Source organism: Ursus americanus, chromosome 1 (genome assembly GCF_024610735.1).
Source record: "Ursus americanus isolate L20-20 chromosome 1, mUrsAme1.1.p, whole genome shotgun sequence".
Taxonomy (NCBI): domain Eukaryota; kingdom Metazoa; phylum Chordata; class Mammalia; order Carnivora; family Ursidae; genus Ursus; species Ursus americanus.
The window spans coordinates 53,604,936-53,628,680 of NC_142127.1; the positions used below are offsets into that span (position 1 = coordinate 53,604,936).

Here is a 23,745-nt window from a genome sequence, read left to right on the forward strand (position 1 = left end):
CTTACTAAGGGTGCACCATAGCTGGGCATAATAGAATACTCGTCCGTTTTCCTAATGAGCAAACTGAGCCGCAAAGAGGTTAAATTGCTTTCATGAGGTGAACTGGTAAATGCAGGCCTGGATTCACACCCGGATTCACAAGCCTTTCATGCTCCAATGTGACTTCTTTTCTTACTCAAGGCTGCCTTTGATGTCTGTCTCTCACACATCCCCTGCAAGTTTTCTCTTACAGCCCTCACAGCAGATTTTCCCTAATTCATGATCTCTCCCCTCATTCTCAGCAAACATTTTGTGGTGGTTATCTTTTACTTCACATGGCAAGTAGAAGCCATCAGGTGGGAATTTCTCTTCCCCTCCCTCTGCACCCTTCGCCATGTCCTCCTGTCCCCTGATCTCAGTGAAGGACATCCCTCTGCTACCCTCCCACAAGTGAAGGGTCCTCTTGACTCTACCACTCACTCCCCTCTGTCAGTCAGCCCCACGTGTCTTGCAGAATTCAGCTCCCAACACCTCTCACCCCGTCTCTCCTCCCTCCCGCTCTGCTCCATCATCAACTCACGTCCTCACCCTGCCTGACCTCGTTGGTCTTATTTTTCTTTAATCTGTTCTCAACTGTTCTGTCATCTGAACATTGATCTAATCCTGTTACTCTCCTGCTTAAAACTGTTCAAATCACTCATTCAACAGTCTAACGCAGCCTTACGAGATGCTACTTTGACCTAGGCAATGAGGATAAGCAGAAAGCAGAGCAAAGTTCCTGCCTCACAGCCCTCACGTTCTAGTGGGGCAGGGGGTGACAATACACAACATAAGGAAGTTAATATATATGTGTGAATATAAGATAAAGACAAAAATATGTATGTCAGAGAGTGATAAATGCTAGGAAGAACAAGCAGCACAGTAAGGGAGCTAGGAAGAACCAGTGGGAGGGGAAAGGGAGTTTGCTATTTTATATACAGTCTGGTTGGGGAAGTCCTCACTGTTAAAAAAACAATTGAGCAGGGATTTGAATGAAGTGAGGGTGGCAGGCCATGTGGACATGCAGAAGAGCATTCTAGGTAGGGAAACATCGGGAAGGAAGGAAGTGGCCACTTTTGCTGGGAAATAGCAAGGAGGATAGAGTAGGGTCCCACCCACTGAGATGGGGGCATGGAGTAACAGCATGGTGTTGGTATGACATCACTGAGGGTCTTTGGGCCACTGAGGCTACTTTAGTTTTACTCTGAGTGGTCTGGGCAGCTGTTGGGAGGGTTTTGAGCAGAGGAGTGATATGATCCGAATTACTGTTAGCAAGATCACTCTGGGTGATGTGTCGAGAAGATTTTAGTGGAGCGTGGGTGGAAGCAGAAACAATTAGGAGGCCACCGCAATGGTCCAGGCAAGAGATGATAGTGGTTTAGTCCAGATAGTAAGAAGTGGGCAGATTCTAGATATCTTTTGCTTGGTTCTCTGTATCCTTCAAGATCAAATGCCACCTGTTCAGCATGTTACAAAAGGTCCTTTATGATCTGCCTGCCCTGTATCCCTCAGGTGCCTGGGGGCTTTGTACAGGTTCCTCTGTGTGCCTGGAACCCCCAGCTACTTTCTTCAAGGTGCAACCCAGTGAGCCCCCCATTACCCCCCTTCTTCCTCCAAATCTAGGTTGGCTATGTTCCAGGCTCCCTGTGCTTATCTCCATCCCTCTGCATCACAACTGTCTCTTTACTGATCTGTTTTCCTTCCCCACAGTGGACTGTGAGCCTATTGAGGGAAGGAATAGTGGTGTCCCCCCTCCCCTTTTTAAACAAGTGTTTGGCATGTAAGCGTTGCCCAGTAAATATTGTGTCATAGGTGAGTACATTCATTAACTGGGTTTGACTTTGAACTTCTAATTCTCCAAGCAATAGCCCTAGAGAAGGCTCCTTCTGTGTAGGGACATACATGGACAAAAGCAGGGGTGAGATTTAACTTTCGCACCTGCCACTTCAGGTAGTTTTTGGAGTAAGGCAGGGTTTAAACAAATAAATTTCTAAAAATTACCAGTATAGACAAAAGGAGTAAAGAGTTGGTAAAAGTTATGGAGTAAAAACAGAAAGAGTGACTATTTACGGAGTGCCTACTCTGAGTCATACTCTCTACTAGCATCTCCGATGCGGAATCAGAGATTGGAGTGGAGACTCACGGGACCCTGTGAAGCCAGCTGAGTGTGCTTTTGAAACAATAAGCTTCCAAGAACTCACCCATCTTCCTGAACAGGCAGAGGCGATGGACATGATGAAGACGGCATTTGAGAAAGTGTAAAATGGTGCAAAGAGCTGGGGGCCCTGTGCCTGTGTTCCATGTGTCACCATATGCTGGTAGGACAAAGCCACCTAGTCTTCTTGGCATCCCCAGCAGGGGGTAGATTGACTGCCGAGTGCCCTGACCAGAATTCAGTTGTACTCTTCACCTCAGTGATTGTATCTCTGTGTCCAACACTTCATCGGCATTGCCTCCTGTTCTCATGCACCTTTTACTCTAGCTGCTGCTGCTAGAATTAGCTTCGTGCTGACCAAGTTGGACAGTGCCTCACCTCAGCTACACCACAGACATCTTACTTCCTGTCCTGAGGGCCCTCTGACAACCCCAGTGAGAGAGATGCCTGTGGAAGCTTATTCACACATGCGACCCGCAGCCCGGAAGTGCAGGAGTGCAGGCCACTCCTGATGGATGTTATGGGAGCTGGAGGAGAGATGCCTCCCCTTCTGTTCCCAGGCAGACAGTTCTTAGGTACATTCTTGCAGTTTCTCTGAAGGTCCTGGGGAGGTTGAACTCCAGTCACCCACAGGGTTGACCAGCTAGGAGACATACCTTTCCCTCAGCTTTCCCTCCTGTTTTATTGTCTGCCGTGTCTCACTCCTATTTCCTGGGTTTGTGTCTCCTCCAAAAACAACCCACTGTCCTAGCTTTTTTTTTAAATAATATTTTTTTATTATATTATGTTAGTCACCATACAGTACACCCCCAATTTTTGATGTAAAGTTCCATGAGTCATCACTTGTGTATGATACCAGTGCACCGTGCAATACCTAGCTTTTGCTTGGAAGTGGCAGTTTGGGGTAAAGGGTCGATGGGGAATCCTGGCTCAGAAACCCATGGTTAGCACTATTCAGTCATCTGGCCATTACGACTCCATCTCGGAGCCAAATGACACATCTGCAGACAAAATTCAGAAAAGCAGCAGTTCAGAGAAAGCAAAATCATCAGAATGGCTCTCAAGCACCATCTGTAACAGGATTTTTTTGCACTAGGTATTCTAGAACTTACCTTCCAACATCAGTAATTCAATCCGTTTCTTTTTTTCCATGATAGGGACACAGGCCGCACTGAGACCACCTTTTCTCAGAAACAAATGACCTCCACCTGAGGGTCCTTGTAAGGCGATCTGCCACCTTATTACCTGATAAATGGCCTTTCACATAAAGATATCGTGGACTCTGCCACCAAGAATATTTTTTAAAAGGATATTTCTTACTGTGAAATATCCTGTGAAGGCAGTTATCACAATTTTGCTATGAGCCATTATAGCAGACAATTGTTCTAGAGTTGAGACAGCATTCTTTTGTCAAGTCTTTCATTTATTAATTTTCAAATGAGGAGAGTTCCAATAATATTAGTATTATGTTTCTAAAATGTAGTATTTTCTCATAGGAATTTTCCTAGGGAATCAGGAATCAGGAAGACATCTTTTATTTTTGTAGTAGATGGCTTTGTGTAAACAAAAAGGGAGGTAGATTCCAGAACTCACAAAAACAAGGCTGCTTTATTATCTGAGTGAATCCTTTTCATTACAAAATGAGCACAGGGGCCAGAACAGCAGCCATAATGTGAAAATGTTCACTAATGTCGTTCATTTATTTATAAAATTAGCCCTCACTTAAAGATCTCTCCCTTCTTCATGCTAGACTTGCCAATTACTCTGACAAAATAGTAGAAATCTACCGCAAAGTGAAGTTGCAAATCTTGTAAAAGATGTGGGATTTTGTGAAGTTGATAAGGTGATGTTGACAATTGTTTGAATTACACACAAAGCTGCTGACAGATGGGAATGGAAGAAACAGAAAAATTAGCAACAAGTAAGGAAAAAATCAAGAGGAATGATGATGGAATAGTAATTCATCAGAAATGTTTGAAAATCAAATGAGTAAGAGGGCCCTTGGGAAAAGTAATGAAGTTCCAAAATATTTTACTATTTTTATGATAGTAATGGATGTCATAATGAGGTATTTTACTACCATAAATTTGGTAGAAAAATTACGTGAAGAAAATCTCCTATGTGTTTCATTCTTGGTTCTAAAAAGTAATTTATCCAATGATAACCCCCAGTTTAAAGTACAATAAAATTAATCTCTTTTAATAATTTTTAGTTTTGCTTTTCAGAGTCAAGTCTCATTCAAACCTTATCCAGGCTCCGACTCTTTACTCTGCATTTTTCAGGTTCTGCTTTACATGGATTCACTTGAAGATTTTCCCCATTACAGATGATTCGCTGTGTTAAATCGTAAAAGCATGGATCAGGTGTTTTGGAACTTGGAAAGCGTTTTCGAGAAACCATCTGCCTTTGTATCCTCACTTTGCAGTTGAACATCTAAGAAATTGGATGACACAGCTGATTTTTAGGGGCATGGCAGGCAGAGAGAAAGGGACAAGGTTCTAAGATGCACGACACCCACGCTGTTCTCCCTACACTATGCTTATGCCACTTTGTCCAACCCCCCCAGCTCCTGTGCATTTGAGATTAATCATACTCGACAGCAGGTCATGTCTATGAAGGTTTTGAAGATCACTGAGAAAAGATGCCATCAAGGATTTAAATATAGTTACTTAACCCTTGATCATTTGTGTTCCTGGATTAGAATGAAAGTGCAGATAATTGAAAATAAAAACTTTGAATGCTTTAGAAATATTTTAGCTCTGTTCTGTTTTATAATATATGACTTATTCTCAAAATTACATTATACTTAATTTTTACTTTGAAAGTTTTGAGATGGCTTTTGGCCAAAAACATTAAAATCCTGACCCAATAATTTAAAACAACAGATAGCTCAGAAAGCATTTATGTTTAGCTTTGTAAAACTTTACAGAATATGACTGGTAGTGAATTTATCTTTTTAAAATATATTTCATTTGGGAAAATGTTAAAATTAGTTTATCTTTCTTGAGTACAAATCACTAATAATGGGTGGTTGAGGAAGTCAGTTTCAAATTAAAATTTTTTCTTAGATAATCCACGGAGCCAAGACTTTGCATATGGATGTTACAGAGTTATTTGGATTCCAAATTCTAAACTTATTTGTTTTCCAGAAACTTTTCAGCCTCAATAGTTTGAGGCTTTTCCGGATTTAGCATTTTTAGGACATCAAGAAAATACTCAAAATTTAGAAAATTTCAGACCATTAAAAATTCTTATTATCAATAAAAAATACAAATAAAAAAGAGCTCATCTTGTTATTCTTCTCATTATACTTCATTCCCTCCCCTCTTTCCTTCTTGCAGTTACAGCTGGGAAACAGGTGGCAGGCACAAAAGTTGCACAAACAAGCAGACACACACACACCCCCTCTCAATGGAGGGACCTGTTGTTGGGGTGTCCAGGGAAGACTTCTGGCTGAGGAGGACGCAGCTGTCAGGTCTCAGTCAGAGCTCTTGTGGAGAGGGAAGGGTTGAAGATATATTAGCCCTGCGTGTGTGTCTCACAGCAAGACCTTGGTAAGTCACACATCCTAAGTCGCAACATAGCGGAGCCTTCTCTCAATTCCTATGTTCTTGAATTTTTCTTCAAGTTCCTGGGAGGCAGGAAAGCCCAAACCATTTTGAGCAGGAGAGTGACATGATCAAATTTGAAAGACTGATCTGGCTGCAGTGAGGAGAATGGACATTGTGGGGGTGGGGGTGGGGGTTGGAGGAGTGGGTAGGGAGAGATGCAGGAGGGAGGAGGAGAGTGGGGGTGGAGAGGAAGCAGGGAGACTAATCATTGGCTTCACAGTAGTTCAGGTGAGGGGGTTAGAACTTGGGCTAGAGAAGTGCCCAGATTCCAGAAAAATGGAGCCGAATCCATAGGACATGGTGCTGAATTGGCAGTAGGAAGCAGAGGGAGGTAGCAAGGAAAATCCCTAAATTTCTGGCTGAAACCTCCAGTTGGGTGATGGAGTCATTGGCAGAAACGAGAAAGTTGGAGTAGGTAGAAATTTGTAGGAGAAGATCAAGAGATCTGTTTTGGACATGCTAAGTGTGAGATACCAGTAGAACATTCAGGTAAAAATGTCAAATAGACCACTCGGAGCTCAGAAGAGAGGTGCGGATTGCTTTCAAAGCACCTACACACCTATACATATTTTATCTCATTTAATCATATAACAATCCCTTTATGAAACTGGCAGAGCAGACATTATTATCCTATATTTCATAGATGGGAAAATTGAAATAAAAAGATGTTCAGAGACTTAGCCAAGTTCACGTCCCCAAATTCCAAGGGCATCCTACGGGACATAATCATTTGATCCTGTTCCTCCACCTCTGAGTTTTATTATGTGTTTTAGTCTGATTTAAGGCTTCTTTTCTAGTTTTTTACAGGTGGAGCAAGAAGCAGGCTTTTCCCTCTTTATAGAGAGTCCCAGACTCCACAAGAGCTAAGAAGGCACAAGTGGAACTTATTGCTGTCTCTTGTTTTGAGGTCCAATGGGAAAAGAAAGAGGATGATCACCAGCTCAAAACGGGGGTTCACGGCCATGGATTGCATCAATCCAGACAGGGAGGGCACAGCAGAAATGGTCGTAGAGGTGTAGACTGTGGGCTTTAAAGAAAGCTGGTCCTTCTGTGTCCAGTGGAGGGACAGCTCTACCATGTTCTGGGTGCCAGCAGAGACAACGGCAGACCCATAGACCAAGAGCCTCTCTCATTGCTGTAGGCAGTCCTACAGAGGTCTCGGCTCTCCCTCTTATAGGGCGACCCAGTGTGCTCCCAACTTACTGAGTGTCTGGGCATCCAAGAGTTCAACCACTTAGGCATAAAAACCCACCGGTTCTTTGAAGACATCTAGCTAAAAGCCAGTCCCATTTCAAACCTATCTTTGATGCCTATAAGACATCTCTGTTATAATCAAGGTGCAATAGCTTAAACTTTTGAGGGAAAATCAAGTGACAAAAGAAAAAGTCTCATGAAAAGCATTGTTTGCTAAGAGAAACCCAGGCCCCAGGGAGGTGCATGTCTCAGGAACAGTACTAAGGTTCCAGATTCCTCTGTCCCTTCTCTCTAGCCAAATCTCCTCTAGCTTTAACAATTTTCTTTTCTGTGCATATTTGAACGTTCCCTCCTCCTTTCAGCTCCAACATACCTTTTTCTCCTCTTATTAACCTGACATTAAACATGTCTCCCCTCAGCTGCTACACACACTCTATTTTCAGTAGAAGGTGAACGTGGTTGCACTTTGGGTTCATCTGACATCTTGAACTATTTTTCAGATGTTGTGGGGAAAGCCAAACCCTAAATAACTTTAGCTGAACACTTTCTCCTTAATTTCTAGCCTCACGTGTATTTAAAGGGAAATATATTCCACATGTTTCTGATTTCATTTATCCCTAATTCCTCAAGAGGTTGAGACACAGTCGAGGTTCCAGAAGCCTCATGAAACTTTTCCCCCCACTCCGTCAAACACATCTTTCTCAGGCTTAGAAGCCCACTTCAAACCAAGTGTCAATGACTTAATTGTCAGTTTTCTTCTGAAATAGGGCCACTTCAGAAATTACGATCTAAAAAGTGTTCACAGTTTTCTTCCAGTCTCCAATTTCCCAAGTTTTCTTTGGTCTGTGTATTTAGGGCATTAAGAACTGCACACGCATGCAAGATTTTCTTTTGACTTAATCTTTTGGATTTTATTTTTCTCCTGTAGGTTGAGAGCTGAGACAGGGCCTGGGGAACGTGGAGTATAATAAAACTAATTTCGAACAAGATGCTTTCACAATGTCTGGACAGTCAAGGGAGGGCGTTTGTGGCCAGAGAACAGGTGTGAGGACAAGAAGGAGAGTGAGATGTCCTGAGACCACCTGTGCTCCAGAAAGAGAGAGAGGAGGAGTCCAAGAGGAGAGTGCCGCGGGCAACAGGGGGTGGCAAGGACCGGATCAGGGATAAAACCTAGAAGAGCTGTGCAGTGAGAACGGGAAGCCTGGCACCCAAATCCAAGCACCTGTCTTTTAAGATTACAGGTAATTGTGGCAACAGCAAGGGTCCATTAGTGAAAGTCATTTTTCACCTACCAGTTTATTTTCCCAGCAAAGCAAAAAGCAGGCAGAGAATGTACTCAGAGCTCACATCCTTACAGGTCACTTGGGACTTGGGACATGTGCTGCAAAAAAGTCATAGGAACTAGGTTTTCCTTTTAAAAAGATATTTCTTAAAGAATAAGCAAACTCGAGCAATAGCACTGGATCCACTAGTGAGCCAAACGCCAGCTATTTCAAACACACGAACAATTAAGATGCTGGGGCGGTGGAGTGGGGGCGGACTAAGGAAATTCCAGGGAAAGAAAAGGAGAAGCACTTGAAAATAGGTGGGGTTCATTTCCTCCATGCGTAGAGTTTTCTCCAACCGTTGCCTCCAGGCTCAGTGTTTCTGGTATTAATAATTCACAGGAAAAGGTAATGAAGTCACCCCAGCCTAGTCAGGGATAGAGGTGATTTAGAGCCTGAACCAAGGGCGAACCTTACAGGGAGTTTTCACACTGGCCTTGTTACGCATCCCCCCGAAACCCTCTCTGCGTTTGTTCTGACTCAAGTGTGGTTTCATTGATGATGTAGAATAGATGAATGTTCTGCAAAAGAATTACCACCTCAAGCTTGGGACAGCTGACTATAGATCAATTCTACTTCCACAGCCGATTTCTGTGGCGTGATTATCTGAAGGCAGCTCTTGGCCCAGGTACACAATTAGCAGGGTTAAATGAAGATTTAATGACTCAGGATTCAGTTGTCTACTTTTCAGTATACCTACGGTTTCCAACTAATCATTCTAATGCACCCTACTCAGAAGGGACCATGGCGTCTGGGACCAGTTTTGGGCACGAATCAGATGCTCGAGGGCCAAAGCTGGTGTCCTCCCACAGGGAGTGACTCAGGGGATGAGGGCAGGCAGGGCGGTGGCTGTGTTACTGTACCCAGAATTGCCCTGGGATAGTGAGCGTGCACTTGGCGCCGTAATGAAAGGTCTGCATTTCCGTCCTTATGCGGGCCCCACATGGTAGAAAGAAGGGAATCAAGACCAGAGACCATGCCAGCTGTCCAAAGCAAGCAAGTGAGCTAGGCCGGAAGAGATGGGCTCTGTCAGCCCTCTACGTCTGGCATGTGGCTTATTTCACTGCCCCAGCCCCTTCTTCTGGCTCCTGATACAGACAAAACCTGCTGCGCTTCCTCTGCGGTAACAGAGCCCTCTTAGTAGAGGGTGACTGCTTTCTCCCACGTGCCCCCGACAATGACAGCACCCCTGTGACAGCACACAGAGCTGTCCCCTCCCTCCCGGCCTCCCTGAGACCCACTGCTGTGCAGCGGCTGGGGCTGACTCTGCTGGAGCCCATGCAGCCTCTGGGTAATGTTACTTGACTTATACATATTTTATTATGTTTGGCTGTTGGTGATGTTTAGATGAAAATTATTTCCAGATTATAATAAAGGCTGCCCTCTATTAAAGGAGTGTGGTTAGATCACTGACCATATTAACATCCTCAAAATTGGGGACTATATATCAAAGCATTGAGGAAGCAGGGGGTTCAAAGGTTGGGGGCAACGCGGGGAACCCAACAACCCACATGTAGTGTTCTTGGCTTAAAGGAACTGCTGAACCTTGGAAAAGATTTATACCACATTTATTATGATGCTGCAACCTCACCAAGGATATAAACCAGTCATTGGCACGCTCTCAAAGAACACATCATTGTAACTCGTTATAACAATACTGCTGTGATATGTGCTCGTAATATTTATAAAGGGTAAGCTATGAAAACAGTACATGCCAACTGTCAGCAGTGATGTATCATTTAAAAAAAAGAGAACGTATACGACATAATGGTTTAAATGAACTCTGTAAAAATATGCTGCTCTGCTGAAGCCGGTTGGCCGTCTGGACCTCCGGTGTCAGGCGCTGCTTTCCAGGATTCGCGGCAGCGTGGCCTCCGGGAGCTCTCTTCCCTTCCTGCAGCTATTTTCAGAAATCCCGCAATGTTCTTAGCAAACCTCACCCGATCCTGTATCTGGTTACTTAGTGCCTAGCAGAGTGCTTTGCTAAGAATGCTTGCAATCGATATATGTGGGCCAATTTCGTTTTTATACAAATGTGGGATACTTGTTGGCCAGCCAGAAGGTGGGGCAGATCGTTTTGCTTCCTTGAGGAAAGAAAAGTGATGGGGCCATCTTGAAGGGGCGCCCATGCGGTCTGGCTGATGATTCGGCTCCTGACTTGGGGCCAGCTCTGGGAAGATACTCAAGGAGCTTTTCAGAAACCAGCGTGACGTGAGGAACCAACAATTTCCCACTGAGATGGCTATTGGACAGCTGAAACCGCAGCAGCAACCACGGGAGCAAGGAAGAGAAGAAACATTTAATCGTCGAACCGGGAACTAACCGTGGGGGATTGACTTCTGAAGGGTGGGCAAGGTGCTTAGTCCATAAATTATTCTATCTAGTAAAAAGCCAAAATAGTTGGCAAAATCCCTGCCGTCACTACAGAAGGGAGGCAGGAGGGGAAGGAGGGGGGTGGCAGGGAGAGAAGAGAGAGTGACCACTCTGTAAAGTCTGAGCTCTGAACATGTGGGCACAGACAGAACTTCTTGTAATTAGAGGATCAGCAATAAAACGCCAAAGGGAACCGTCCCCTAATGAGGAAGAAGGTCAACGAGGCAGACACATTTCCTTTGGCCAGTCTGTGCTAAGGTTCAAAACAGATATGGAGGTAGTTAAGAGACCAACCACGGACGAAATCTAGCTGGTATTATTTGGAGCTTTAGCCACATTTATGAACACATGCTTATCCACGTAAATGATCTCTTTAGAGAGCTATATATTATGTCTTCCACAGCGCAGGTTTATTTGTCTCCCCTAAACCTTTATTCTTTTTCTTAACCATGAAAGGTCTTGAGTTAAAAACAACTTATGGTATTTTGAAGAAGCAGTTCCTAAATGATTTGGCGTCGATCGACACTTACAGTCACAATACTCTGTCCAGCTTTATTAGCTGCTCTTACGGAACGATGACAGGGCCATTCCTGCTGTATAGAGCCATGAGCCTTAGGAGCACGAGTCACACAGAGGAGATGCAAATGTACCTAGCCGGGCAGTGAGGTAAGGGAGTGAAGGAAGGGGTAAGAGACAAAGAGTGGGACCCGGAGACCCTGCCAGCAGGCTGGGGCTGTGGTCAGTGTGAGAACATGGCAGGAGGGGGAGGGAAACCACTTAGGGAGGTGGCCGACCAAGGAGATCAGAGGGCTCAGAGAACATATTTCACAGGCTTGTTCTGGAGGGTTTAGCTATGGTGATAGCCTTGCTGGCTTCTGGCTGATTAGAACGCAATGACCCGGTGACCCCTACTTTCAGCAAGGTACCATTGCATTACAGAACTCCTGGAGAAATTTCCACTCTTGCCAGAGGCCTCAGCAGGGAAGGAAGCTGGGACTCGTGCTTTAAGAACTCTGCAAGTTAAGACGTTGTCTAGGAATGTCCATGTCACTCTGGAGAAAGAAGGGCCCTGTTTCTCACGAAGCAATCATTTCTGGAAGCTGACTTGCTTTCTCCATGCTCTATCAATCTGCCACCTTTTAGGAGAACTAAATCTAGTCCAAACATTTTTATAATGCTATTTGATAGTCTGAAACCAAGTTATATTTTATCAGACCCACATTGTCATAGTTCCAACAGAGAGGCTAAAGAACTGCCCTCTAAACATGAAGTTTAAAAAAACTTGTGTTCCTCATTAGCCACAGACTTTAAATTTCACCGTTGGAACTTCCTCAACTTAGACAAATGTTAGGTGAAATAGCCTTAATCATGGACATTCTCGCAACTGTTAAAATTTGATGTGCACACTGAGAAATGTTCTCACCACAAAGTTGGATTTGCGTCTCTCCGTTGTCCTCAAACCCCAAAACTTATGCAACTGTGATAAAAAGACAATGTGAATAAAGAATTAAGTGCTCTGAAAAATCAGCTATCTCCTGCAGGGGTCTGGTACTGAAAACCCAAGGATTCTAAAGTCTAAGACGCTGGGGCCCCTAGGTGGCTCAGTTGGTTCAGTGGCTAGCTCTGGATTTTGGCTCAGGTTATGATCTCAGGGTCCTGGGATTGAGCCCCCCACCCCCCTCGGGCTCCACACTCAGCAGGGAGTCTGCATGAGGATTCTTTCTCTCCCTCTCCCTCTGCCCCTCCCTCCACTCACCCTCTCTCTCTAAAATAAATAAAATAAATCTTAAAAAAAAAATAAAGTCTATGAGTCTTTTCTGAGCGCAGGAAAATGATTTCCTCTTGAACAGCAAATCATCTCATCCATAGGTCTCCCTGGTTGATTTCTGTACTGGGTCTCAGAGGTGATGTTGCTTTCTCACTTAAGGAGCATTAACTATTTTAGATGTGACCTCATATAACAGTAAATAATCAACATTGGACATAAACAATTTAGAAATGGAGATTCAGCTGGAGAAAATGCTATCCTCCTGCATTTTCTTCTTTTAAAAATTTGTATTTCATGTTCTTCATCCCATGATAGCATCATACATTTAAATAAGGAATGTCCCTTGGCATATTTCTCAACAGAGATAACTCTTTTAATTTTAGAGCTGGAAGAGACCTTGATCCAATCCTTCAATTTCACAAATGAGGAAAAGAAGATCAAGTGACTCACCCATGCTCATATGAAAGAAATGGTTTATTTTAGGAGTTAAGGGGCTCAACTTCAATGAAATGAGCTAGCCAAACACCTGCTCCATTTCCTATTGTACCCTGAGTGGAGTTTAAATTTCGAAGCCAGTGTTTAGACTTGAGTGACCACACTTCTATTTTTTCTCCTCCACTGCCAGACTATGAGAAGTCGATCTGAAAATGTTCTTAATGACCTTCATTCCCAGGATCACATTCAGTCTTTCCCTCTTGTTGTCATCAGCAGATAGGTCACTCAGTCCAGAATTGGCCCTGGCTGCAGAAAGACTCAGGCGTTACAATTCTATAGGAATACCAGGCAGTCCGGCCGAAATGGAGAGGAAGAAAGCATGACAAGAGAAGAAAGTGGCCAGGTCCAAGGAACTTGTTCAGCGTTGCTAGCTGCGGAAAAACTATGTTCGTATCACTTTTCCAGAGCCTTCGATCATGGAATCTCTTCTGGGGACAGCCTGACCCTCCACAGATAAGCTACTGGAACTCTCTGAGGGAAGTTTTGGCTCCTTTTTCTAGGAAGGAGGATCCCTGAGAAGACCCGTGCATATTTGTCACGTTAGCTGTACCTACAGACCCATCTGTCTGGTATTGAAATGAGCAGCCCACTCTTCCCTACCAGTTCGCAAGCACCCAACGGCAGGGCCCCTGTGAAGGACAGTGCTCTCCCAGGGGACAGCGTTCAGCTTTGACTCGGGTTGAGCTGTCCTCTCTCCTCTGGCTCTCTAGTTCTAGTCTCCCTCCCTCCTTCTCTTGTACCCGCGCGCGCGCGCACACACACACACACACACACACACACACACACACACACAGAGCCGCACCCCTGCTCTCTCCCCCTCCCGCTCGCGCTCTCCCCAGGCTTTGTCTGGCGGCTCCTGCCCGCTCCGTCTGCACCTCCCCCCCCCCACCCCCGCCCCGGGCGTCCCGGTCCCCAGGCCCTGGGCGCGCAGGGGGACGTCGCGGCGCAGCAGGCCTGGGGGACTGGACCGCGTCGAAGGCCGGATGTGTGGGACGGGGCGAGACCGAGGCGCACAGCCCCAGACAGTGCGAGTCCCCGCCGACAAGACCGTAGGCGACTCCGACCGCCAAAGACGCGGGTCATTCCCACTGCAGAGGCCCGAGCGCGTCGGCCCGCCCTCCCCGGCGCCGCCGCGCGAACAAAGGCCGGCGGCGGGCTCGGGGCGCTCCCCCTAGCGGCCGCTCCTCCCGCGGCGGCCCCGGCGCGGCCTTCCAGGGCTTGCTCGGCCTCCCGAGAACGCCCTCGCCACGCAGCCGGCCGGACGTGTGGCCGGCGCTGCGCCTTCCCTCTCTGGCCCTCCCAGGCGGTGCCCGTTTTGACGTACTTGTGATCCAGGCAGAAAAGAAGCCTTCACAAGCCCACGTATTTTCCTCAGTGAGACAAAGAAGTAAGTGAGTCCCCTCACTTGGAGGGCGAGGAGGGGTTCAGAGTGCGCCCTGCCGTCCTCGGGTTTGGGCGCCGCTGGTGGAGGCTTACTTCGCCATTTATCTGCTCCAGCTGGAAGCGGGGGCTCAAAGAAAACCCTTGACAATTTTTCTGGAAGTGTGTACGGATCTACTGGATGGGGGGACGGATTCCGCGCTTGTCAGAGCGCACTGAGAGCCAAAGAAACCATAATGAAAAAAATCAAAACACAGAACACACACACAAAATCCTACCACCCAGTAGCCGCCAGTAAAACGCTGACCACTTTTGTCAACCCCAGTGCGCAGCCTGTCGTGGCTAGCAAGGGGAGGGCTCGCGGAGGGTTCAGAAATTGTCCTGAGCCACATGGGGGTGTCAGTCTCCGGGGTTATCGGATGTGCTCCCCAGGAACCCCTGGCGGAGGAAGGGCAGAACCTCCATCCGAGGGGTTCTGGCGTGTGAAAATGACTCAACTAGTTTGGGGGTGAGCTTGAAAGTGTGCAGCCCAGATGGAAGGTTTAAGATCCATTCTGCCTGACACAGCTGGGGTCTCCAAGTTGCCTTTGGATTGAGCCGGGCCACACCCACAGCTGCAGCCGAGCAGTGCTATTTGAAACTCCCCCAGGGCCAACTGCTGTGAAAAGAACAGTTTATTACACAAAATAAAACAAAATGCCAGCTCATCTTTACAGTTTCACGGTCTGCCTTGGGGAGAAGAAAAGGAGTTTTAGTTTTCACCCCTTGTGCATCAAGTCTTGGGGCCAATTCTGGGAAGATCTGGAAAGTTCTCTGTCATGCTGTTGACTCACTGACCATGGGCCTAGCATTGCAGTCAATTGCTTCTCTTTGTGGGAAATGGGGAGAATGACATTTGCTATGGGGCTGTTATAGAGTGCCCTGGCCATAAGGCTAGATTCAGGTGATATGCTTAATATATTATAACCATTTTTCTCTATCATTTCAAACAAAGGTGAGGTCGGGCCACTTGTTTGACCTAAATCCAACTTTAGGAAGTTCATTCCACTGGACTCCTGTTTTTCAAAAGCAAACTTTGAAAGAAACAGATGAATCTGAAAGGCTGTATAAAATTGGGATATTGAGGCAAATATTGAAGTTTTTCTCCTCCAAATACAACACAGACGAGAGACAGTGAAAGAATCTTGTCGAATGAAGCATCAGAACAATTGGAGTAAAGATGAAAATTCTCTCCCCATAATATTTGGCATATGGGCTAAATACTTCTTATTTAGTGTTAAGAGGAAAGCAGCCCCCTTGTCCCTTTATTATCTCTCAGGCCCCTACTATACTGAATTAGACTCTTTGAGCCTAGAAAAACGACTAGTTTGCACTCTACACAGGAGAATCCAGCCTGAGACCACTATGAGAGCATTTCTATGGTACTGAAGCGTCTGAAAGAAACATGAACTAAGTTGATCAACCAGATGTTTTGTCTACACAATACTAAGCTTTAAGATATTTCCCCTATATGTGGGTACTTGGTGTCATATAGATGAAACACTTGGATGGATAATTGAGTTTTTTTCTCTTTGTTCAGATATTTGTGATATACTGAAACAGCTGAAGAAGTATTCCGTTCAAAGTTCAGAGGGAGGAAACAGAGAAGCAGGAGACAAGAGAGGTAAATAAAAGCAAGAACCAGGACCTCCACCGGCCTCGGTGGGGTCACAGCCTTCTGGGTGCACAAGCAGAGGGCACTTTTTATGAAGAAAAAGGCACACTTCCTAATGACAGCAACCCCATGCCAGAACATGTGACTTTGTTGTCAGAGCATGGGTGAGGTTTCAGCCTCCATTCTTCCCTCAGCTCAAGGCTTTTGTGCAGTGTGCTAACCATGCAACAGTACTTAGTAGCCTTGGAAAGTCATCAAAGGGAGTAGGAGAAATGTTTAGTATTAAGGAACAAGTGAATATGAAGAAAGGGATAGAGTTTTACTCTGCTCACAGGCTTGCCCAGTGAATGGGCACAGTACAGAGGGCACTTCTGTTAATGTCAATTTTGGCCCAACCAGGAAAATATTTGCCCCCCCCTCCCCCACCCCCGCTTTTTTTGGCATGTAAGAGTCCTGTTTGTTTGTTTGTTTATTAATTTATTAATTAATTTATTTATTTATTTATTACTTTCAAGTTAAGGAAAGACTTGCTATTAATTCCAGTCGTGTATTTACTGCCTTTTCTGTTTGGTGCTGTGTCTGTCAAGTTTTCACTTCCCTGGAATTTTAACTCCCATCTCCCTCCCCACTCTACTCTCCCGTCTGCAACACAAATGCCTTTTATAAAATTTTTGCTAGTTTAATTAGCGCATGAATTCATTTTGATTGATGAATTGATGTGGCTTATTGGCATGAAGATTTTCCTTCCCTCCCAGCACTGTATGTAATAGAAACGGCTTGTGTGGGGGTGACACCTGCTTTGATGCTGCAGACACTCTGTTTGATGCGGAAAGGCCGGCCATTCAGCTGTGATTCTCTAGTCTCTGGGGAGATATTTTTTCATAGCTGTTGGTGGAGTGCGGGAAGGCTGGTGGTGAGTAGGAGGAGAGAGTGGTGTGGAAACTGATGGCTGAGTAACAGCATAGCTAAGAATTTAATGTTTATATTTTATTGGACTGATTTTGAAATAGTCATTGTTCACACCCTGGACCCAGGAGGAAAGGAGACCTTGACTTTCTGCCATCAGTAGTAAGGCATTGTGAATTAGTGCAGCGAGTTGAAAATTTCCAATGCCTCTTGCCAAAGAATTAAGCTGAAATTAGCACACAGTTGGTAACAATTTGATTTCTGGTCTCACTTTAATCAGTGAGGATTAATGGTTAAAATTTTTATTTCTAATCTCGCTTTAGCCTGACTAACAAAAGCTGTCACTTTCATGAAAACTGCTAAATGAAGAGGGATTTATAAGCTCTCTGAGAGAATAAAAGCTAAAGTGCTAAGGCCCACTTTTCAGACCATAAAATTTTCAAATTCCCCCAATAGTCCCTCACATACTGCTAGAAGAGCTGACTGCTGCTGGGCTCAGTAATGTTTATTGCTGGACAAAGGTGGTGGAAGAACTTGAGTGCATTCTTAATGACTTCAAAACTCCAGATGAAATGCAGTAATCTTCCCGGGGAAAATGAATGTTACAGAGCAGAGTGGGAAGTGGGATTTTAATTGTAAATGGAGCATTCCTCGGAGTATTTCATATATTCATATATATATATAATATATACACCCCCTTTTCCGTTTCCTGTTCTCACCTGAGCTAGACCTTCCTGTTACCTCCCCTGCCATTTGGGTTCACAGCAAATTTGTACAACTGGTGGAGTCTGTCCTCACTCTACTAAGATTTTCCCTGAGTTTCCTTTGAACGGTTTCTCATTGACTCCCACCCCCAATAGACTCTCACTGCAGACCCTCATCCAGACTTTACCCTGTCTCAGAACCTCACTTCCCACCAAAATCAAGTGTGGTTACAAATCTTTATGCACTCATTTCTCACTTTTTCATTTTGAGTGTCTTGAGGGCAGAGTCTGTGCCCTCACTTACCATTTGTGCCACTGTGCCCCAAGTGTCTTGTATGCTACAGGCATGTTCAAGTCAGTTCCGGTGCAGTGCTGGGGTGCTGGGGAGGGGATTTTCGCATCACATGAGTGGTGGGACCAGATGGTCTTCAGAGTGCCTTCCACTCCCCAGTTGGACGATACTAAAGCCTTACCAGAAGGGGCAACTGGCTTCTTCACTCCTTTTCTCTAGTTTGGTCAAAAATAAATATGAGCCTTTTCTCCAAGGTTTAATTATCTTCTAATAAATACAATCCTTAATGACTGGGCTGCTCCCAAAGATTATACTACGGAATGAATACCTCTTTGAATAATGGGCTGGGCAATAAGAATGCATTCTCCCAACGTGAAAATCCAAGAACCATCAGCTCTCACAACTCTTTGTTTTTCTAGTGATAATTAATTCTTTTTCTCTTATCAAAATGAGTCCAGTATCAATTATTTTGGAGGGCTTCCCTCCACCTCTAACGAATTACAGTGGTCCTGGCTCATGGTGGCCTTAATCCTTCCAATGAACCTTCTGCTAAATGGGGTGCTATTCAGCATTGTCAGGCAGTCCTGGTCAGGGCAGCCCACAGAGCTGCCCTCACAGCTTTCCCTCACCCACCTCAGGCTAGCCATGGGGCACTGTGTCAGCTCTCTAGGTCATGGTCCTTACCATCTGTCCACTACTTGGTCTCCCTGCAGGAGTGGGTCACATCCGCCTCCTCTAACCCTTGGGTTCCTTCCCCATCTTGGACAGTCTAACTCGTCTTCTCTATGATCCCTAGACAAGAAAAGCCTCCCTATTTTTTCTTAATTCTTACAGCAGAGAAAGACACAACCGTATTAACTAACTCTCCTCATCCAGGAGGAGAGACTGCGTCGACCCTTCATTTCTACTGAAATAAATCTATCTGTATCTATCTATCTATTCCTCTGTCTACCGTCTATCTCCATGTCTCCATCTCCGTATCTATCTTAGGTTGATTGAGTATTGGCCTGTAACTTCCTGTTGGAAAAACACTCCTAGTCCACCTTCTCCAATGGTACCATACATGCGTTGCCTGGGTTTGCATGTGATTGTATGGAGCAGAAACTCGACTACAGTGGCCTAATACCAAACGGGGTTTATTTTCCTCGTGTAATAAAAATTCCCAGGATAGGCAGTTTAGGACTGGTGCTGTTGCTCCATGTCATCACTCATGCTCTCTCTTCCTATGCTTAGTGTGCTCCTTTCATCTATGTGATTTAAAGTTGGCTGCTTCCAGGCAGGAAGAAGCGAGTCAAGCAGATCCTTTCTCTTCATGAAGCTTTGCCTTTTTACTTAGAAATAGGAGTCTTTCCTAGGGATCTTGCTCGTATCTGTGATCAGAACCATGAGCCCTGGTTATATGGGAAGCTGAGTAGATACGTTAATTTTCCAGCCCTTCTAGCAGAGGAAATGGAGGGAGAAGTTAAGGGATGGAGTGGGTACTGAGTAAGCCATTCTATAGCCCCTGTCAAAATGCATGACTTGTCCTACATTATTTAGAAAAAGAAAAAAAGAAAAATCCTTTGTGTCAGTGTGTGACTATGACTAAAGAGACAGATGCCTACCCAAAGAGTACAGCTGGTGTCATCTTTGAATTAAATGATGTCAATAAAGATTGACAGCGGAAGCTGTCATAGCCAAGGCACAGACAGTTGGGAGGGGGTCCTTCCAGGAAGATGGCTACGGTCAAAACCACTGTTTACAAAGGCAGGGGCGACATGAGAGCTCTAAGCTGCGGTGAGTTTGTATATTGCCCTGGGCCTCGCAGTGAGGAAGTAGAATGGGGAGACACCCGTGGGGGAACGGTGGGCGCGCACCCGTCACAAAGACCCCGTGCAGTGGCTGCACACTGGAATCAGTTGGGAAACTTTTTAAAAGATACGCACTCCTGGAACCCACCCCCAGAGATTCTGATTTAATTGACCCAGGATGTGGGCAGGGTATCAGGATAATTTAAAACTCCCCAGTTAAGAGTCCAATGCATACTCTGTTATATTGTTCTGAAACACAGTACCCCACCTTCCTCAGAGCCGTGCTCGCTCAGTCGGACCTTGGCCTGATGCCGTAGCGCACGGTGCCGGGTGAACCTGGCTGCGGGAACTCTGGTTGCCTCTGCAGCAGCCACGCTGTCGGGCACCAGCCTGCATCCTCTTCATGAGATGCTGCAGGAAAAGTGCTTCCAGCTCTCAGTTTCAGGAAATGTGATTCTCTGGAACATTTGGTTTGTTTTTGTCTTGTTGACATGCTGAATCTTATAAATGACTCTGTTTCCCCTCTTTATTTTGGCTCCGAGGAAGCTTGGGAGCAACTCTATATTACCATATGGTGTACATTCCTCTCTGCTGATATCACTCTTGGAGTTAGTATTTTCTCATCTAAAAATTTTATTCAGGCTCCCTCAAGTTTTAAGAATAGTTTCCTATTCTATTTCTTTAAGCTGTCTCCAGTCTTTGGTAGAATGAGGCAGAGGATTAAAAGAAGTAAAATCAACCCCCCCCCTAAAAAAAGCCTAAATCCCTCACCACCATCCAAGCAAAACCCATTTCATCCTTCTACTTGCAATTTTCCCAACATTTGAATGTTTAAAATTTTATGTCTTTTTGTCTTCAAAGTTATATTTGAAATTTATTTTAATCTAGTTTTATCTGTGTAAAACTGTTCTGCATTGGAATTTGGGTGGTAGTATCCTGAAGAGTAATTTATTCCTGGGTCTCCACCCTCAATGAATGGCCTTAATTCTTCATGGAGTACTTTGCTTTTGGAATTTAAAGATATTAAGATTTAGGGACTTTGTTATTCTATTTACATTAACAGAGCCACTCAGCAGGTAGTGTAGTGGGTGCTGTTAGAGAATGGCTGTATTTGTATCTTTGCCTCCCATAGCTTCCTCCTGGCTTTATTGTTTGAGGGGTTGTTTTGAACGAAAAGGAAAGCAGCTGCTGTAGCAGTTCATGGTGAGACAGAGAACCAGAAAGCAGTCCTGATTTCATTTCACGAAGACAGCACGTAAGCTTTGATTTTCACTGTTGTCCAGTATCAGTTATACCAGACATGCTTTAGATAGCTACAACCCATTTGTAAGTCACTGATTTTGTACATTATGGCCTAATGTCTGGCAGAGTGTTTCCAAGTTGCCTATTATCATAAAAGTTAAGAACTCTGACAGAGATATTAGGAATCATAATGATACAATATTTATGAGGCAAACTACCAGGTAATATCTAGTGATGGAAAAATAGCTAGCAAGCATTTTCAAAATAAGTTTGCTATTAGTCAGCCATTGTTAACTAATGTAGAGTTAGAAACAAATCAGATGTCCAGGATTAATAAATAAGCCCTTGTTATGCATCTTTGGGGAGCACACTTGACCTTTCTGGATTCCGGAGGCCAAGGAGGACAGTTAAAATGACATGGGTATTTTAAGGTTCAACTAAGAAGGCAGAGTATTGAATTCATGGTTTAGTATTCTGAATTAAAAAGGATAATTAAGAACAGATGCCAGATTCTTCTACTGTTGACTTAGGTGCTAATTGGAATATGGCCCCGAGAGGAGGTAGCCTTCCTAGAGCAGACCACAGGATCCCTTGCATCTCTTATCTCTTTTTAAAGACATTGGCAAGTAAGTAAAGGACAGATGTGGACAGAATGGAGGCATTCTATCTTTTTCCCTCCCCGCCTCTCAGCTACCATCTCTCAGCTCCTCGGCCCAACCTCCCAAATCTCTCAGCTACCATCATTTATATGCATTTTGGGGAGGAGGGCACTAGGGGTGGAAAATTTGGTGTCTGTGCTTCCTTGCCCAACTCTTCTTCTTTTTTTAATCCTAGAAGACTCTGGAAGGCAGAAATTTGCAATAGTAAATGTTGGCCTTCAAGGTATGAAATCATGCTGTGAAAATTGTAGAGGTCTCCACACTACAGCATTGACCATGGCCTTTGTGTAAATTAGATTCCTAGCTTTCAGGGCAGGGATTGTTTCTTGCAGAATTTTGCCCACCCCTGTCGTCATCTCTGGTAAGCAGCAATATTTGTTCCAAGTACTGCTGCTTTCCATTGCCTGAGAGTTCTGTCAAGAGGAAAAACAATAATTGTTACACTGAAGTTACTGCATTTTTTGTGACACTAGCAAAATGACTTGCCTTATAATCAAAACTAAGAAGGGAAAGAAACCCTTTACAATCTGAGATCCTACCCAGCTCCAAATAAAATTTTTCAATTGCAATGTGATGTCCCAATAGTAATTTAGTAGCAAAATCTCTTCGAGATTTTTCCATTGCATTTCCCCCCACTATGTACCAAGGGAATGTAGAGAGATTTCAACTCAAGAGAACTCCTCTGCTCAGGCTCCATCCTCTTGCCTCTTGTCTTGCCTGGTACTGCAGGTTTCTAGGTTTTATATATTAAAGAACCCAGGAGCTCAGGGTTTCCAGCAAGGTTGTCTAGATGGATAAACGTGCAGACCGCCCCTCTCTTCTTCCTCCCTGCTGGGTTAGTTCTGTCTCAGGCCACACATTACTCTGCTAGTCACCAAGACTTGTCCCAGCCCCTGGACAACCCAAGCCTCCTTTTGGACATATGGAACCAGCAGGGGACAAGATTGCCACTCAGCTTCCCTGGCTTCATTAGGAAACACGCTGTGTACGGTGTGAGGCTTGAAGAACTGCAGGGTGTGCGTTCATTACTAAAGAGGAGAAAACTACACCAGTCTCTGAAGCAGTCAGATGATTTCTCTCGTGCAGGTATTTGCACAGGATGCTGCCTGGACATCTCTGATGGCATGAGAGTAGCAACAACCAATAGACACACCCCGAAACCCACGGTCCCTTTGGATTTAGCTTGAATACCCTGGGGATTTTTAGGTATGAAGAAATGTGCTTTCTAGGGCAGACAACGAGCCCAACCACCAGTGTTTCTGGAGCATCGGAATCTATTTCCCAGGCACTGTGGCATAGTAGTTGTGAATGTGGACTTGGAACCAGATGTGGTAAATGTGAATCCTGGAACTGGGAGGTGGGGTCAAACTACGTGAAGGAGGGAGGAGCAGCTCCCTGAAGAAAAACTGAGGTGCCCCAGAAAGGAAGAAGTAGCAGTTCCGGAGTAGGTCAGCTCTCCCACATTCTCGCGCTGTAAACCTGAGCCTCTTATAGAGCCGCTATGCACATCGGCCACTACACAGCGTTAGTAGTACCTTTTGGTGTGTGTTCGTGAAAGGACTCAATGAGGTTGAGTTGTAAAAATGCATTTAAAGTACTTAGGATATAGCAGGCTCTCAATAAAAGGGAATTGGAAAAAAGTAGATCTGCCATATCTTTCTCTCTCTCTTCATATTAGACATTTTCTAAGGTTCTTTGGACTCGACTTCCCTCTTTCCATCACTCCCTGAGCCACTGAGGTCTCCTGAACTCAACATAAAGAACCCCTTCCAGTTACAGCTTTGAATCTGGCTAAGGAATGAAATTATTTTTTTGTATGCGTTTATTGTTGTGGTTATGATTACTATTAATTTGCCATCAAAAGAAAGTGCATCCTTAATGAGTCAGTCTGCATCTCATCTCCACATTTCCAAATCAAAGCCCTGAAACGCACAATGCAGCTTGCTGGGGAAGCAGCCTTTTGAGTTTTGTTCGTGTAACTTATGCAAGAAAATGTTCTCCATGATCTGCCTCCCTAATAATTCTTAAGGGTTGAACTTATGCTCGGATGGTTACATCTGGTTCTATAGTTAACAAATAGGTCAGAAGGAAAAGGAGGAGTGAAAAAAGCCATCCAGGCCCCCGTCCCTCGTTTTTTTCCTCAGTGTGAAGTCATTTGCTTTTCTTTCTAGCCCGTACC

The 23,745-nt window shown here is 44.8% G+C and overlaps 1 protein-coding gene across 1 annotated transcript in view; it reads left to right on the top strand.

Moving 5' to 3' along the window:
• The window catches only part of LOC123798073 (uncharacterized), an 80,730-nt gene that overhangs the window by 37,831 nt on the left and 19,154 nt on the right, over positions 1-23,745 (top strand). The window contains exons 2-3 of the mRNA XM_087866420.1: positions 13,993-14,326; positions 15,899-15,982. Coding sequence (XP_087722546.1) covers positions 13,993-14,326; positions 15,899-15,982 — 418 coding nt within the window. The remainder of the gene's footprint in view (positions 1-13,992; positions 14,327-15,898; positions 15,983-23,745) is intronic.